General features: G+C 47.4%; 1 protein-coding gene across 1 annotated transcript in view; it reads right to left on the reverse strand.

Moving 5' to 3' along the window:
- The window catches only part of LOC124525802 (protein Shroom2-like), a 90,086-nt gene that overhangs the window by 34,728 nt on the left and 37,551 nt on the right, over nt 1-17,807 (reverse strand). Inside the window, exon 5 of the mRNA XM_047098383.1 lies at nt 17,641-17,735. Coding sequence (XP_046954339.1) covers nt 17,641-17,735 — 95 coding nt within the window. The remainder of the gene's footprint in view (nt 1-17,640; nt 17,736-17,807) is intronic.

A 17,807-nucleotide genomic window follows, 5' to 3' on the forward strand; every position in this document is an offset into this window, starting at 1 on the left:
GACTCACCATTTCCTTTCACTATCCGCAGTCAGTGCCTCGGTCATGAAAATGCTAATTTCCTACTGGCACAGAAAAAGCAAAGGCGAGACGCTGTTCACACCATGCCGGCCTTCCGCCGATCTCACGCAGAGCGATGCTCCCACATCCCAGGCCACCGGTCCCACTGGCACCGTGGCTCGCAGCCCAGAATGCGGTACGGAAAGCCACCGCCTTCTCATTTCAGAGCACGTTTAGCCAACTGCCAAACCGAAAGCTGCGAAGTCTGCGTGGATCCAGAAGCACAGAAGCGGCACAGGCGCGTGTCTGCACACGTACGTGCGTGCGTGCGTGCGTGCGTGCGTGCAGAGCTGGAATCTGCACCCCAACCTGCATCATTTTTCATTTCCAGGCAGCACAATAAACAAGGAAAACATTTACAGACCTCCCCGGATCTCACCCACTGTGCCGCCTGAGCTGACAACCTGCTCGTAAAGACAGGAGAACAAAAGAGACACTCGTAACTAGGCTTGGACGCAGCGGAGGCACGAGGCGACGGGTCCCATCCCGGGCGAGCTGCCTGAGGACAAATCCGGGAGTCTCTTACCGGCTCCCCGCTGGCTGCCTGCGCGTGGTGGAGCAGCGGGAACACGGCGGGGTGCTCCCTCCAGGGACGGGGCAGCCGCACCCTGCCGCAGCCCCTGGGTCTAGCTGCCTCCGGCACAGAGGAGCCTCAAAGCCATGCTCACAGCAGCTGGCCTGTCTGTGCCTGCTGCCTCGTGATGGACAAGTTCACGCAGGCTCTGTCAACTCTAACCTCCCTGACTCAAGGCTCCCTGGTATTTCATGTTACTTCATCAACAACTCCTGACCTCAGGGGGAACATTCCCAAGGCTTCTGTGCTTAGAACCCCCACCCCCAAAGACTCGCCCTTTTAAAGCTACCAAAAGGCTCGGGTGTCTTCTCCTTACCGTTTAAAAGGAGCAAACACAGGAAAGCCTAGTGACTGTATTTTATGCAGCTTTGTCTATTTAACTATGCTAATCACATAGCATGTGCGCTACACTGTTCGACCCTAAAACAGTAATAAAATCAGACAGAACAATGAAAGAAAAAACCCCACTGAAAAGCCTATTTTATATCTATCTGCATTCTCTTTGTACTCTTGGGTTTATTACACACTCATTAGGAACATAATCTACCAAACAACTGATAAAGTATTTCCGGAAGTTTTCCTGTGTGCAAAGCCTTCAGTGAAGAAGACAAAGAAGTCACAGGCTGACCGCGACTTGGCTGACCGTGACTTACCAGTTCATCAGTTCACAATGATCCATATTTAAAGTCCCTGCCCTCCACCTCCCTTCCTAAAGCAGCCCAAGACCTCAGTGCTGCCCCAGTACAGGAAGCACGCTCCCACCCACCACTGGCCCTAACAGCGCCCTCCCATCTGGACAGTCCCAGCCCTCCCGAGTCTTGTGCTTACCTGACTTCAAGATGGGTTTTCTCTTTTCAACCTGCTTCTATCAGCCTCTTCTAAATTCATGGCAGTTAGTTCTGAGTCTTGCTCATTTAACCGAGGCACACATACTACTCTGCAGTACCTTCCATGTTACTGCTATATTCGTAAGAGTGACTTTTTCCTTTTATCCACACCTACTTATCTTCAGCACTGTGCTCATGCATTAATGTTATATCCAGGAAGCATTTAAATAAGTCTCCGAGGAAGGCTGCTGTAGGCCAGGGACCTGAAGTCATTAACTGAGGTGGCCTGATGCAATCAGAATGAGAATTTAAACCTGTGTCTTCAACCCCAAAGCTTACCTTCTTTCTAGACTTCTCATGTCCACTGATTATTTACCAAGTACATGGTCCTGTTTCTAAGACAAGGCAAAACTGGTCCCAGGCCACACCCTTAACACTCAGCGCACAGGGCACACCCACCCACGTAATACACGTCCAGTAAGATGGTGGCCGATTAGATATTTCACCCCACTCACTGTTCAAAAGGTACATTCCTAATATTTACACACTGAGTAACTCAAAATGCATTATACGAATACCATTTTGGGGGTGGCTGGGTGGCTCAGTCAGATAAGTGGCGGACTTCGGCTCAGGTCATGATCTCATGGTTTGTGACCTTGGGCCCCGCGTCGGGCTCTGTGCTGACAGCTCTGAGCCTGGAGCCTGCTTCAGATGCTGTGTCTCCCTCTCTCTCTGCTCCTCCCCCACTCATGCTCTCTCTTTCTCTCTCTCTCTCAAAAATAAACATTCAAACAAAAAGAAGAGCATTTTAGGGGGCGCTTGACTGGCTCAGTCAGGGGAACACTGTGACTCTTGACCTCAGGATTGTGAGTTTGAGCTCCATGTTGGGGTAGAGAACACTTAAAAATAAAATCTTTTTTTTTTCAATGTTTTATTTATTTTTGAGAGAGCGCGCATGAGCAGGGGAGGGGCAGAGAGAGAGGGGGACAGAGGATCCGCAGCAGGCTCTGCGCTGATAGCAGTGAGTCCCATGCAGGGCTCGAACTCAGGAACTGTGAGATCATGACCTGAGCCAAAGTCGGACAGTCAACCGACTGAGCCACCTAGGCACCCCTCAAAAATAAAATCTTAAAAAAACAAGAATACAATTGTACGTAAACACTTCATTTTAGAATGGTTTTAGGGGTACCTGGGCGGCTCACTCGGTTAAGCAGCCGACTTTGGCTCAGGTCATGATTTCACAGTTTGTGGGTTTGGGCCCCACATCGGGCTCTGTGCTGACAACTAGGAGCCTGGAGCCTGGTTCAGATTCTGTGTCTCCTGTCTCTACCTCTTCCTGGCTCACACTCTGTTTCTCTTTCTCAAAAATAAGCACACATTAAAAAAAAATTAGAATGGTTTTAGACTTACAGAAAAAATATGACAATAAAAGAGTTCCAATACACCCAACACTCAGTGTCCCCTACAATTTAACAACTTACATTAATGTGCTACATTTGTTATAATTAATGAGCCAGTCTGAGGACATTAATATTAGCTGCAGCCCACACTCAATTTAGATTGTTTTTTAGTTGCGGTTGCTGTTTTTAAATGTTTATTTACTTTCGAGAGAGAGAGGGAGAGTTCATGCGTGAGCAGGGGAGGGAGAAGGGCAGAGAAAGAGAGACAGAAAGAACAAGGGAGGGACAAAGGGAGAGGGAGAGAGAGAGAGAGAGAATCCCAAGCAGGCTTCACACTGTCAGCACAGAGCCCGATGTGGGGCTCAAACACAAGAACCATGAGATCATGACCTGAGTGGAAGTTGGACGCTTAACCGACTGAGCCACCCAGGCGACCCCAAATTTATTTTACTTAATGTCCTTTTTCTGTTCCAGGACCCTACCCAGAGTACCACATTACATTTAGCTGTGTCTCCCCAGTTTCTCCTAAGGAATAACTTCTCAGAATTTCCTTGTTCTTGACGCCCTTAACAATTTTATAGAGCATCTCCCAACAAGGATCCATCTGATGGTTTTGTCACGATTACGCTGCAGTTATAGGATTTGGGGTAAGATCACGAAGGTAAAGTGCCATTCTCATTACATGACACCGAGAGTCATGCTGTCAACACAATTTATCTCTGTGTATCACCTGGGATACAGGGGCTAGCATATGTCCTTCTCTCCCTCCACCTTTCCATCCTGTCCTCTCTACACAGCGCATATTTAAGAAGCCGGGAGTTGTGTGCCACCTCCTTGAGGGCAGACAAACTACACAGATTATCTGGAACTTTTCTGCACAGACTTGCCTTTTCTCTCCCCCATTTATTCCATCATTTGTGTATATCAGTATGGACGCAAGAATATTTATTTTATACGCTAGGTTAAAATCCAACATTATTTTCTTGTTTTAACTATTCCAGCTCTGGTCATAGGAAGCCCTTTAAGACGGCTCTTGTGTCCTTTTGACATGTGCCTACTGTCATTGGGCTTATTTAGTTCAGTGCTTTCTTACTTTTTTGGCACTACAAGACATTCCAGGCTCATTTCGTATATTCCCTGGCCCAGCTCTAAACCCAGCCATTCTCCCAAGGAGCACCAGTCGCTTTGATTACAGAAGGGTACTGGAGATCAAGATCTCGACGCTAGTTGTGCTTGTGGAATTTTTAAAGGACGCCCTCAATGAATTATTTCCAAAGAGAAAGCACTTTTATAATACTAAGATTTATAATTTGGGTTCTCATATATCCAAGTCAACTATGTTTACTAGAGCAAGGCATAATTATTATGGTGTCTGGGACACTCACTGGGACACTCATTGCTTGTGCCATGTTAACAGTAGCAAGACGTTATGTTATCAATATTGTTGAAATGTCGATACTATCGAAAGCAATTTACACATTCAATGCAATCCCTATCAAAATACCACCAGCATTTTTCACAGAGCTAGAACAAAGAATTCTAAAATTTGTATGCAGCCAGAAAAGATCCTGAATAGCCAAAATAATGATGAAAAAGAAACCCAAAGCTGGAGGCATCACAATTCCAGACTTTAAGCTGTATTACAAAGCTGTAATCATCAAGACAGTATGGTACTGGCACAAAAACAGACACAGAGATCACAGCAACAGAATAGAGAATCCAGAAATGGACCCACAAACGTGTGGCCAACTAATCTTTGACAAAGCAGGGAAGAATATCCAATGGAATAAAGACAGTCTCTTCAGCAAGTGGTGCTGGGAACACTGGACAGTGACATGCAGAAGAATGAACCTGGACCACTTTCTTACAGCATACACAAAAATAGACTCAAAATGGATGAAAGACCTAAGTGTAAGACAAGAAACCACCAAAATCCTAGAGACAAAAACAGGCAGCAACCTCCTTAACCTCGGCTGCAGCAACTTTTTACTAGACATGGCTCCAGAAGCAAGGGGAAAAAAAGCAAAAATGAATTCCTGGGACTTCATCAAGATAAAAAGCTTCTGCACAGCGAAGGAAACAATCAGCAAAACTAAAAGGCAACCAACGGAATGGGAGAAGATATTTACAAATAATATATCAGATAAAGGGTTAGCATCCACAATCTAGAAAGAACTTACCAAACTCAACACCCAAAAAACAAATAATCCAGTGAAGAAATAGGCAGAAGAGATGAATAGACTTTTCCAAAGAAGACATCCAGATGGCAAAGAGACACGTGAAAAGGTGTTCAACATCATTCATCATCAGGAAAATACAAATCCAAACCACACTGAGATACCACCTCACACCAATCAGAATGACTAAAATTAATAACTCAAGAAACAACAGAAGTTGGCAAGGATGCAGAGAAAGGGGAACCCTTTTGCGCTGCTGGTGGGAATGCAAACTGGTGCAGTCACTCTGGAAAACAGGAGATTCCTCAAAAAATTAAAAACAGATCTACCCTAGGACCCTGTAATTGCACTACTAGGTATTTATCCAAAGGATACAGGAATGCTGATTCATAGGGGCACATGTACCCCAATGTGTATAGCAGCACTTTCAACAATAGCCAAACTATGGAAAAAGTCCAAACGTCCATCAACTGATGAATGGATGAAGAAGATGTGGTTTAGATATATATACACACAATGGAGTATTACTCAGAGGTGAAGAAGAATGAAACCTTGCCATTTGCAACAACATGGATGGAACTAGAGGGTCTTATTCTAAGCGAAATAAGTCAGAGAAAGACTTTCACTCATATGTGAAATTTAAGAAACACTGCAGATGAACATAGGGGAAGAGAAGGAAAAATAAGGTAAAAACAGGGAGGGAGGCAAACCATACGAGACTCTTAAATACAGAGAACAAACTGAGAGTTGCTGGAGGGGAGGTGAGTGGGGGGACGGGCTAGATGGGTGATGGGCATTAAGGAGGGCACTTTTGGGATGAGCACTGGGAGTCGTATGTAAGAGATGAATCACTGGGTTCTACTCCTGAAACCATTACTACACTACATGTTAACTAACTTAAACTTAAATAAAAAAGGGGCACCTGAATGGCTCAGTCAGTTAAGCACCCAACATTGGCTTAGGTCATGATCTCACGGTTCATGAGTTCGAGACCCATGTGGGGCTCTGTGCTGACAGCTCAGAGTCTGGAGCCTGCTTCAGATTCTGTGTCTCCCTCTGTCTCTGCCTCTTCCCTGCTCACGCTCTCTCTCTCTCAAAAATAAACAAACATTAAAAAATGTTTTTTAATTACAAAAAAAGACTTTATATTATAAATACTTGTAATAAATTACATACAAGTCCTGGTCTTTAACTGACACAAACATTTGCTCTCTTGAAGAATTCCACAAATAAAAAGGGAACAGAACAAGATAAGCACCTTAGCACTTACACTCCAGAAGAACTCTTCTCCCTCGCCTCTTGGGAAGTTTTGGTGAAGCCTTGAGCCCTTCCCGAGTTGGTCATTAGGGTCCGAGGACCCCACCCCGCATCATCACTGCGAGTCAGAACATCACAAAGGAGCCCGTGGTTCGAGCATCCCGCACCGTCCTCTACCCCTACGCTGTGAAGGAGCCCCAGCACCTCTACTCGGTGGACCGTTCAAGCTCCAGAAGTTCAACCACCTCCCAGGAGACAAGTAGAATGAAGATGACAAGAGAAATGGATCTCATGTGGCAAGAGAATCATCAAAGAAGGCTCTTTGGAATGTGTAAAGAGAGCTCCATTCAGGACCTGCATTCCCAATCCTGAAAAGTACACTCACCGACAACCATCCCTTGGCCAAACGCCAGGGCCAGCGAACCTTTCCACCATGTTTTTCTGGAGCACAGCCATACACTCCTGTATGTACCTGCCATTGCTGCCTCCACGCTACAAGACCTGAGCCATCACAAACATGAATAGTCTGACCCCCGAAGCCAAGAAAAGTCACTGTCTGACCCTTTACAAACTTTGTCGACCTCAGAGCTACAGCTGTATTTCTCAGACTTGAGTCATGTCCAGATTCATTTCATTTTTTAATTATTTTTAGTATTTTATTTTTGGGGTACCTGGGTGGCTCAGTCAGTTAAGCATCCAACTTTGGCTCAGGTCATGATTTCACAGTTAGTGGGTTTGAGCTCCGGGTCAGGCTCTGTACTGACAGCTCAAAGCCTAGAGCCTGCTTTGGATTCTGTGTGTGTGTGTGTCTCTCTCTCTGTTCCCTCACCCCCACCCTGTTTGTGCTCTCTCTCTTAATAAGTAAATAAACGTTAAAAAAATTTTTTTTAAAATAAATAAGATTTTAATTAATCTCTACACCACCGTGGGGCTCAAACGCACAAGCCTGAGATCACATGCTCCACTGACTGAGCCAGGCAGGTTCCCCCAGGCTTATTTTAACATTTATTTATTTTTGAGACAGAGAGAGACAGAGCATGAGCGGGGGAGGGTCAGAGAGAGGGAGACACAGAATCGAAAACAGGCTCCAGGCTCTGAGCTGTCAGCACAGAGCCCGATGAGGGGCTTGAACTCACGGGCCGCGAGATCATGACCCAAGCCGAAGTCGGCCGCTTAACCGACTGAGCCACCCAGGCGCAACCCCCCCCCAGACTTATTTTAAATTAACTTATTTTTTGTGGGATCCCAGTGTTCACAGATTTTTAAAAATTGAGATAAAGTCCACATATCATACAATTCACCCCATGGAAGTATACAATTCAGTATTTTTTAGTATGTTCACAGAGTTGTACAACTATCTATGCTATCTAATTCTAGAACATCCTCGCCACCCCCAGAAGAAACTCCATACCTACCACAGCAGCCATTCTCGTTGCCCCCCGACCCCAAATTCCTGGCAACACGAATGTACTTTGTGTCTCTATAGATTCTGCCGACATATGCGATCTCACATACGGCTTTATTTTTTACTGTACTGTGAAATATGTCTAAATATAAAACATTTCACTTTCTTTGTTTTCATAGCTCCTAGGCTATAAAACACAAAACAAATTTGCACGTTTTATGAGAGCAAGACCACAAAGCAAATGTTGAATCCGATGGTGTGGCGGGTTTTCTGGGAACAAACTGTTTCTCCCGTGGCCCCACCTGATACCTCAGCACTACTTTCCAGTTCAGCTACCGGTTTTCTGGATGTCACAGAAGGCCTCATTTCGCCCGTCGCTTTTCTTTTGACTGACAGGACAAAGAGCTCTGGGGGCCAGGCACCTTGATGTCTTTGGCCGATCTAGAAGGATAGCTTAATGGATGAATGTGGACAGGTTCTTTCCTCCCAGCCAGGGGGCAGTTATGTGAGTGCCACTGACAATGAGACACTCCCTCACGTACAAGGTGCGGTTACACACATCACCCAGAATATCCTTTTATGAATTGAAGGATTAGTATGGAAACAATGACAGAAAAATAAACTCACACAGAGAACATGCTTATTCCCAAGAACATGCTCCAAATACTGTTTGAGAAAACCTGAAGTAGATCTATTTTTTTCAATAATTTTTTTGGTTTGTTTTTAAATGTTTATTTATTTTTGAGAGAGAGAGAGAGAGAGAGCACAAGCAGGGGGCACGGGGCAGGGGGGAGGGGGGAGGGAGGCAGAGAGAAAGGGAGACACAGAATCCGAAGCAGGCTCCAGGCTCTGAGCTGTCAGCACACAGCCCAGTGCAGGGCTGGAACCCACGAACCGCGAGATCATGACCTGGGCCGAAGTTGGACACTCAACCGACTGAGCCACCCAGGCACCCCTGAAGGAGATCTATTTTTCAGGTGACCATTCTGTTACTACATGCTTGTCTTCCTCCCTCGCCTTCCTTTCCTCTGAATTCTGGTGGGGGTGGCAAGGATTTCTGTATTGGGAGTGGGAGGAAAAAGGGCCACTGGGGTGGGGCTGGGGGCACAGACGTAAAACACGCCCCAGCTCTGTGTGCTCTTCCGTGAAGTCCTGGGCAATGCGTAGTTTTAACACACGCTTAGAAATATCGGGACGCAATCTCAATCGCTTAAGAGAAATAGGTGACTTTTCTTTAATTTCAGGTGTGTGGACCTTCAGCAAATGCAGGGGTTAAGCCGACTGGAGACTGGCTGCGAGAACCTGACAACTGAATCTGTGGAAAGTGAGTGCCGAGAGCCGAGGCCCCACCTCACACGCATCTGGTGACAACTGCGTATTGTAAGACGTACTCTTGCCCCACGTGGTGGATCACGTCAAGTTATCTCATAAGTTAAAGAAAGTAAGCCTAGGTCAGGAGTGACTGCTTAGTGGGTAGGTGGTTCTCTTTCGGGGTGACAAAAATGTTCTGGGATTAGGTAGTGGTGATGGTTGCGCAACATCGATGTAGTAAATGTCACTGAATGGCACGCATTCAAATGGGAAATTTTATGTTGTCTGGATCTTACCACAAATAAATCTTTACAACCTCATTGAAGGGCGGGAGGGCAAGTAATTTGGAGAAACCTCAGAGACAAAGAACGGCCACTGAGGTCCTCTGGATAGAGACCTACAAGCCTGTGAGTCCTAAGGGGAGGAGGTGGAACTGAGAACCAGACAGCGGGCCAGTCCTCACAGTGATCCTGTGGGGAGCTCAGCGTTGGTGGGCCTGGCATTCCCCAACGGTTTTCTGCACACACAATGATTTCAAAGTTCTAATATAAAAATGCCAACAAAGGAAAAGGAGCAAAGGAGAAACCTGCCACTAGGCTGCCTTATCCTGGCCCCAAACAACGTGCCTGTATTTGGCACGTCTACTGTCCAAAGTTTCTAAAAATGAATGACGCTGAATGAATGGTGGCCTTGAGGAAGGCAGGTATAGAAGGAACACATCAACTCAGCCAGGACCCTACTGGGTCATCAGGGAGGACTCTGCTGGCCCTACACCTCGCTCCTCTCTGTGGTAAGGGTGGGGCAGAGTAAAAGAGAGAGAGAGAGAGAGAGAGAAAGGACCCTAAGCAGGCTCCACATTTAGCACAGGGCTTGATCCCATGTCCCTGGGATCATGACTTGAGCCAAGATCAAGAGCGGGACGCTCAACCCCGACTGAGCTACCCAGGAGTCCCAGGGATGTGCATATGTTTCTAACCTGAGTTAATCACTCACGTTTGATTAAGACATTTGGCTTAATGGTAGGAAAAGCCAACTTACTATGGATCATATAGAGTGCCATGCTAGGTCCCATTAGAAGAAATAGGAACTGGGGCGCCTGGGTGGCTCAGTCGGTTGGGCAACGGACTTTGGCTCAGGTCATAACCTCACAGTTTGTGAGTCTGAGCCCTGCATCCGGCTCTGTGCTGATAGCTCAGAGCCTGGAGCCTACTTCAGATTCTGCATCTACCTCTCTCTCTGCCCCTCTCCAACTTGTGCTCTCTCTCTCTAAAATAAATAAACATTAAAAATAAATAAACAAATAAAAATAAGAAATAGGAACTTGGTTCTTGAGTCAAGATGGAAGGCACCTTAACTAGGCAACCAACCAGAAGACTCTACAAAAGTTAACAGGCAGCAAAGATGATCTCCAAAGGAGGAAGAGCAGACTTTGTCAATGCCTTTGTCAAAATGAACAGCGTTAACGTAAGGAGTATTTAAATGTGTATGGCTGAGTGGGTACTTTCCCAGACCATCTCAGCTCTCAGACACAGCCTAGAGAATAGAAGCAGGCCGGGAGAATTGAAAGGAGATGGGTCTTGGTATGCTTAGATGGATTTCCAGACAAAGAAAAAAAAAAAACCACTGATGAATACCTTTATGTGCAAATTCAACCAAGGTCAAGCGACAAGGGTCTGAGCTCTGAAGAGAGCGGCCAACAGGCCGGGAGAGACAAGAGGATAAAAGAGCAGGGGGTTTCTGCATCTGGGCGGCTGTGGAGGTCTCTCCATCAGGGAAGGGCACGCAGCGGCCTCCGGGCTGGTTGTAGGATTCACCAGCCAGTTCTGGCGGCCACCAGGGGGCGCGCGCCCAGCACGCAGGCGCAGCTAGAGGAGGGAGGGTGGGGGGGAGGAGTCTCCCCCGGAAGAGCACCGGAAGTCATGTGACTCCCAGTTCTGGCTCCTCTCCCTGCCGGGAACTCAGAACTGCGGGCCGTCCACTTCCCCTCCCCTCTCCTCCCCTAGGCCTCCGCCCCCGCCCCTGCCCGGTAGGCACGCCTCTTCTGTCCTGGCTCTGGGTCTCCCGTCTTTCTTCTCCGGCCCCAAATCCTATAACCCGCACACGCCGCCCCACCATGTCCCTTTCAAATAACGTGAAGTCACCAGACGAAGCCAGCATGGAAGAAAATCTGCAACCGCTCGCTTGTCCTCACTCTGCGTTCCCCAAAAAGCCATGTGGCTACAAATGCAGGGAGGAACTGGAGTTACAGCCCACCAGCACCCCCCCCCCCGGGGGGGGGGGGCTCAGGGTTTTTTCTGCCACGCCCTTTCTCCTCTCCAGGACAGAAGGCCGAGGCCAAGTGTGTAAGCACTGCAGGCACGAAGCCCACCGCCCAGGAAGGAAGCTATGCCCAGTGCCAGCTCTGCCAGATGCTGGCTCCACCCTGGAAAACGTCCAAGCTGGAGTGTTCCCTTGTTATCCCAGCGCGGGCTGCATAATTACCCAGCAGAGCAGTCCAAAATGGAAAGCTTCAATTGCCCCTTAGCTAATTGAGGGCCAGGAAAAGCAAAGGTCTTCCCTAAAGCAACAAATGAGGAATAGACTCTGGCTGGCTAATCTCTCTTACTTTGAAATCTATTTGTAAGAAGCTTGTTTAGTAAATGAAAAGTCAGGGGCGCCTGCATGGCTCAGTAAGTTAAGCTGACTCTTGATCTCAGCTCAGGTCATGAGCTCATGGTTCTGAGTTCCAGCCCCATGTTGGGCTCTGTGCTGACTGCACACAGCCTGCCTGGAATTACGTCTCTCCCTCTCTCTGCCCCTCCCCTGCTCGCTCACGTGTGCTCTTTTCTCTCTCTCAAAATAAGTAAACTTAAAAAGAAAAATACATGAAAAATCAGTCTGCACTAACCAACCTCTGTAAGCCAAGTCACCTCTCAGGGAAAGTGTACAGGAAGGTGCCCCTCAGGTGGGTTTAGCTTGTTTGTGAATTTTATATTCAAGCACGTTTTCCCTAAAGAGCTCAACTGCGTACAGATTCAATTTTACAGTTGCTGGGATTCAGAATACCTTCTCCTCCTCCTCCTTCCTCATCTGCCCCAACAAGATACAGGTCTGCAGGTCAGTGCCAGCCCATTGGCACTCGCTCCTAAAGGCGGGGGTGGAAATGGCTGGAAGGCAGCTACGTAGACAGAACCTGCCAGCACCCACAGCCGTGGTGTTCCACCTCTAGATCCCCTTTCATCACCTTTGGTCTCCAGAGCCTCCCAGAACAGAGTACTCATTGAACACTCAAATCGGAGAACAATAATCGCCTACAGCATAGCTTAGCTTTCTTACAAGCTTTAAAATATGATATTGGAGGAGCGCCGGGTGGCTCAGTCAGTTAAGCATCTGACTGCGGCTCAGTTCATGATCTCAAGGTCCATGGAATCAAGCCCCGCCTTGGGTTCTGTGCTGACAGCTCAGAGCCCAGAGCCTGCTTCGGTTTCTGTGTCTCCCTCTCTCCCCCTCCCCTGCCTGTACTCTCTCTGTCTGTCTCAAAAATAAATAAATATTTAAAAAACACGATACTGGAAAACAAGTCCACACTACCAAATTTATTTTGAGACATTTATGTCTTGATTCTCAATGTTATGCCAGGACAGAAAGACAAGTCCGTTTCACTTACGATTGTATAAACTAAAATCTTAAATGACATTTAGCATACAGAATGTACCAACACGGAATCCTTATCCACCATAATCAAGGACCGAACCAAGGGCTGTTAGGCTGGTACCTATCCATTCATCTGCCAATCCATCCTATTTATCCACCTACCCATGCATTTATCTACCCACCACCCACCCATGTCTCCGCTCATCCACCTGACAACTGGTCCAGCCATCTGTCAGTCACTGTGCTCCACAGGTCCCCTCCCCAAGCTGAGCATGAACACCCAGCTGCCATTTGCTAAGCAGATGTCCTGAGGCAGGCTTGTGGTATTCCAGGAACAGTCTCATAGTAAGCATCAAGGCCCTGTGGGAGAAACGAGCTTGGCTTGTTCAAGGGATAGGAAGGTGGCAATGAGCCCTGAGCCTGGATTGGAAAGGAGTGACGAAGGGTGCCCCCCCAAAAAGGACGGGCATAAGGGCCTTCCAGGTCACAGTCAGGAGTTTCCATTTTATTCCAAGTGCAACTAGAAGCCATTGAATGGTTTGGGCCTTGGGACAGTTGTAATCTATCTTCCAAAACCAGTGAGGAGGCAGCTGCTGTGGTCCACGCTGGAGATGACGAAAGCTTGCACGAAGACGGGAACGTGATCCCAGAGAGCAGTGTGTTGCCTGAGGGAGGTGGGCCTTGGTGTGGGCAGCAAGGTGACCAGGGGAGCTGTGGCTCAGATCCGAGCCCCGGCAAGGAGGGTACTGAGGGGCAAAAACAGGATTTTGACCTCCACATCGTTCAAAGGCACTACCAGCCATCCAGGCAAGGAGACCAGCAGGCAGCAAGGGGGTGACTCCATGAGAAATGGGAAAGGTGGGGTGCAAACACACCCACCAAGTGAGCATCAGTCAGCACCTCAGCGGGGAATGCCTCTGTGCTGCCGTTCACTTGGAAGGGCAACTCTTCAAAGTGGGATCAGTGAACCAGAAGGTGCCTGCAGTGGTTACGGGCCACCAAAAAGCCCTCCAGAGAGGTTCTGCCAAATTCCTCTCTCTTCAACAGCCACACTCAAGGATGGCAGCCTCCCTCTTCCTTTTATTTTAAATGCTCCCGTAACGGGGCGCCCGAGTGGCTCAGTCCGTCGAACACCGGACTTTTGATTTCAGCCCTGGTCATGATCTCATGGATCGTGAGTTTGAGCTCCACATCAGGCTCAGCACTGATGGCTCGGAGCCTGCTTGGGATTCTCTCTCTTTTTCTGTCTCTGCCCCTCCCCTGGTCTTGCTCTCCCCACTTCAAAATAAAGAAAGAGGGGCGCCTGGGTGGCGCAGTCGGTTAAGCGTCCGACTTCAGCCGGGTCACGATCTCGCGGTCCGTGAGTTCGAGCCCCGCGTCGGGCTCTGGGCTGATGGCTCAGAGCCTGGAGCCTGTTTCCGGTTCTGTGTCTCCCTCTCTCTCTGCCCCTCCCCCATTCGTGCTCTGTCTCTCTCTGTCCCAAAAATAAATAAACGTTGAAAAAAAAATTAAAAAAAAAATAAAGAAAGAAAGAAATAAGCAAGTAAATAAATAAAAATTTTAAAAATTTTAAATGCTCCCCTATCAGGTGTGGCCTCAGCCGCTCAATGATGGGGTGACACTTCCTGAGAGGGCCGATGCAGCAGACAGCACTGGTTTAAGGTATAAGGCAGCAACGACATTCCTCCCAGTGTTACGGACTCACTGTATCCCCCTAAAATTTATATGCTTGCGTCCTCACCCCCAGGACCTCAGAATGTGACAATTTGGATGGAGGGTTATTGAAGAGGTCAGTAAGGTAAAATGAAGTCATCAGAGGGGACCCTGATCCAGCTTGGTGCCTTACAAGAGATCACAACACAGACACGCGGAGGGAAGACCACGTGAGGACGCGGGGAGGAGGTGGATGTCTACAAGTCATGAAAATAGCCTTGGGAGGGGCGCCTGGGTGGCGCAGTCGGTTAAGCGTCCGACTTCAGCCGGGTCACGATCTCACGGTCCGTGAGTTCGAGCCCCGCGTTGGGCTCTGGGCTGATGGCTCAGAGCCTGGAGCCTGCTTCCGATTCTGTGTCTCCCTCTCTCTCTGACCCTCCCCCGTTCATGCTCTGTCTCTCTCTGTCCCAAAAATAAATAAACGTTGAAAAAAAAAAAAGAACAGAACCTGGACCCTCACAAAAATGTTCTCTATGTGGTTTGCGTAAACAAGTAACTCTTATCTTGATGCCCTACTGTTGTCTCAACAGAATACAATGAAAACCATTCATTATCCTGCCCCATTATCAGATCAGTAATTTTTTTAAGATTTCATTTCTAAGCAATCTCTATGCCCAGTGTGGGGCTCAAACTCACAACCCCAAGATCAAAAGTCCCATTCTGTACTGTCTGAGCCTGCCAGGCACCCCAGTAATTCATATTTTTTATAGACACACTTATATTGTTTTAAATTCATGCAGGGCACCTGGTGGCTCAGTTGGTTGAGTGTCTGACTTCGGTTCAGGTCATGATGTCACAGTTTGTGAACCCGAGCCCCACGTTGGGCTCTGTGCTGACAGCTCAGAGCCTGGAGCCTGCTTCGGATTCTGTGTCTCCCTCTCTCCCTCTGCCTTTTTCCCACTCGTGCTGTTTCTCTGTCTCTCAAAAATAAATAAAACATTAAAAAAATTTATGCAAAACATTAGGTATCTTAAAATCTTTGTATTATAAGATTTTATTTTTGGTGAGCAAAAGACAGTCCTTAACCTGAGTTTTCATTTCTCTTATTCCCAGATTTAATGTTTTAAGTACATTATTTCTTACTGATACTTCAAAAAACAAACATTCTCTGAAAAAAACTGGGAATGGCTTTTCAATGCTCCTATTCTAGAATTTCATTGAGTCCTGCCACTCTTTGAAAGTGCACATAATTCTGAAAATTGCTGGGTCTGTAGCTCAAAAGCAGAAAGCTTCTGGAATTAATTTTTTCAGGGTGGTTACACAGTCCGCTAGAAGACACAGCCATGATAAATGAAGCATATGGTCCCTCCCCCTGTTCCTCTAGACCCTTTCACTATTGATAGTGCCATTTACCACACACACACGCGCACACACACACACACACACACACACACACACACACACACACACTGTACATTAGAGCTATTCATTAGGACTCTGTTCACTGCAGGGGTGCTAACTCTAACCACCACACAAACTCTCTGCAGGATCAGTGAAATACATACATGGCAGGAGCACAGGGGTAAAACCAGAGCTCGCACATGCAGGGTGCACCGAGCACTCTCACAACTGCAACACAGCCTAGAAGTGGGCTTGGAAGAAACAGTACAGCTGGTGCTGGGCACGTGACTTACCCAGAATGTATAGTAATAAAGCTGTGATTGTGTTTCTCAGAAACTGCTCGATTCCGTAGGTGTATTATTCAGCGGCCATTCCTTCTTACCCAGGGATTCTTGGTTTTAGCCATGCAGATAATTACACAGACTTCCTACACAAAATACCACTTGTGTCCCCTCAGAGCCACGTAAAGATTGGATACTCTCCTGTGAGGCTAACAGCACTCGAGTTTATTTTTTTTATTTTTATTTATTATTTTTTTTTAATTTTTTTTTCAACGTGTATTTATTTTTGGGACAGAGAGAGACAGAGCATGAACGGGGGAGGGGCACAGAGAGAGGGAGACACAGAATCGGAAACAGGCTCCAGGCTCTGAGCCATCAGCCCAGAGCCTGACGCGGGGCTTGAACTCACGGACCGCGAGATCGTGACCTGGCTGAAGTCGGACGCTTAACCGACTGCGCCACCCAGGCGCCCCAGCACTCGAGTTTAAAGCCAAATGAAATAAAACCCCAGTATAGAAGGCTCTCAAAAGCAAACATTTAAATCGGTTATTTCTGCAACAGAACCCTGAATTTTGAGGTTAAGTGTTTAAATTTGAATATCACACCAATCACCAGATATTCTCAAAGCAGTAGAAAGATCTGTATTCAGTGACCCAATTGTGTAGTTTTATTTCCACTGTTCTATCAACCGTCTTTTTTTAAAAATGTTTTATTTTTGAGAGAGTGTGCATGGGGGAGGGGCAGAGAGAGAGGGGCAGAGGATCTGAAGCGAGCTCTGAGCTGACAGCAGCAAGCCTGATGTGGGGGTTGAACTCACGAACCGTGAGATCCTGACCTGAGCTAAAGGTGGACGCTCAACCGACTGAGCCACCCAGGCGCCCCTATCAGCCCTCTTAAAATAAGCTGATACCACAGGTCCTACAGTATTCTACGCTTCCGTCTCCCTCCCTCCTCGTGCATATCAAGGGCGAGATGACACTATTGATTCATTTACTTAATCAGTCTAAATTCTATCCTCACTACAGTTAAACAGCTACACTGGCCACATTTGAGAACTATGGCACACAACGTGCTAATAACACTGCTACCATCCACCAGTCTTTCAGATCCTCTTGAGGAGCCAACGGACTTGATTTCTATTTTCGAGCTCGAAATAAGCCCAATTTAGAAAGGCTGGCTCCATTCCTTTCTGACAATCTTCCCAGGCAACTCCAATTGGAGACCACGCCCCGGCAGCCCAGCTGTGTACTAGATCATTAAAGCATCCTTTCAATGAGCATTCTGGATAAAGCATTTCATTCAAGCACATTACACTGGATTTCTCATTCTGTGAACATAAAGAACCGTACTGTACAGAAAACACAGCAGCCATTTTAAGAACCAAAAAAAAAAAAAAAAAAGAAGCCACGATGGCATCAGAAGACATCTTCGCCCTTGAGACGCTTCTGCTGGAGGCGGCGCAGGGCTACAGGCTCTGCTCAAACGGCACCACGTCTGCAGCGGGGACGCTGAGGTGCTGGAAACTGCATCCAGTTAGCAGCCATGCTGGGTTTGGCAGAAAAACCACCAGAGGCCCAATCACGTGAACCAAGCATTCACCCACCATCGAGAAGGCCACCTCCAAGATGTCCTCTTAGCAACCCCAAACCCAGAATTCACCCACCTCGGATTAGGGTGTCCCTCCTCGGCCCGGACGGCAGCAGAAAGTTGCCTGTGCTCACCAGCGTCCCCCACTTGCTGTGGTTCGATGGCAGCTTCCTGCCAAGAGCAGCACAGTGAAACTCCGAATCGTCAAGCTGCCTTCCTCAAGACATCTATTATTACGAACCC

The sequence above is a fragment of the Lynx rufus genome, unplaced genomic scaffold (assembly GCF_022079265.1).
Source record: "Lynx rufus isolate CCGP_SWC_20201006 ecotype Redwood Valley unplaced genomic scaffold, mLynRuf1.p SCAF_48, whole genome shotgun sequence".
Taxonomy (NCBI): domain Eukaryota; kingdom Metazoa; phylum Chordata; class Mammalia; order Carnivora; family Felidae; genus Lynx; species Lynx rufus.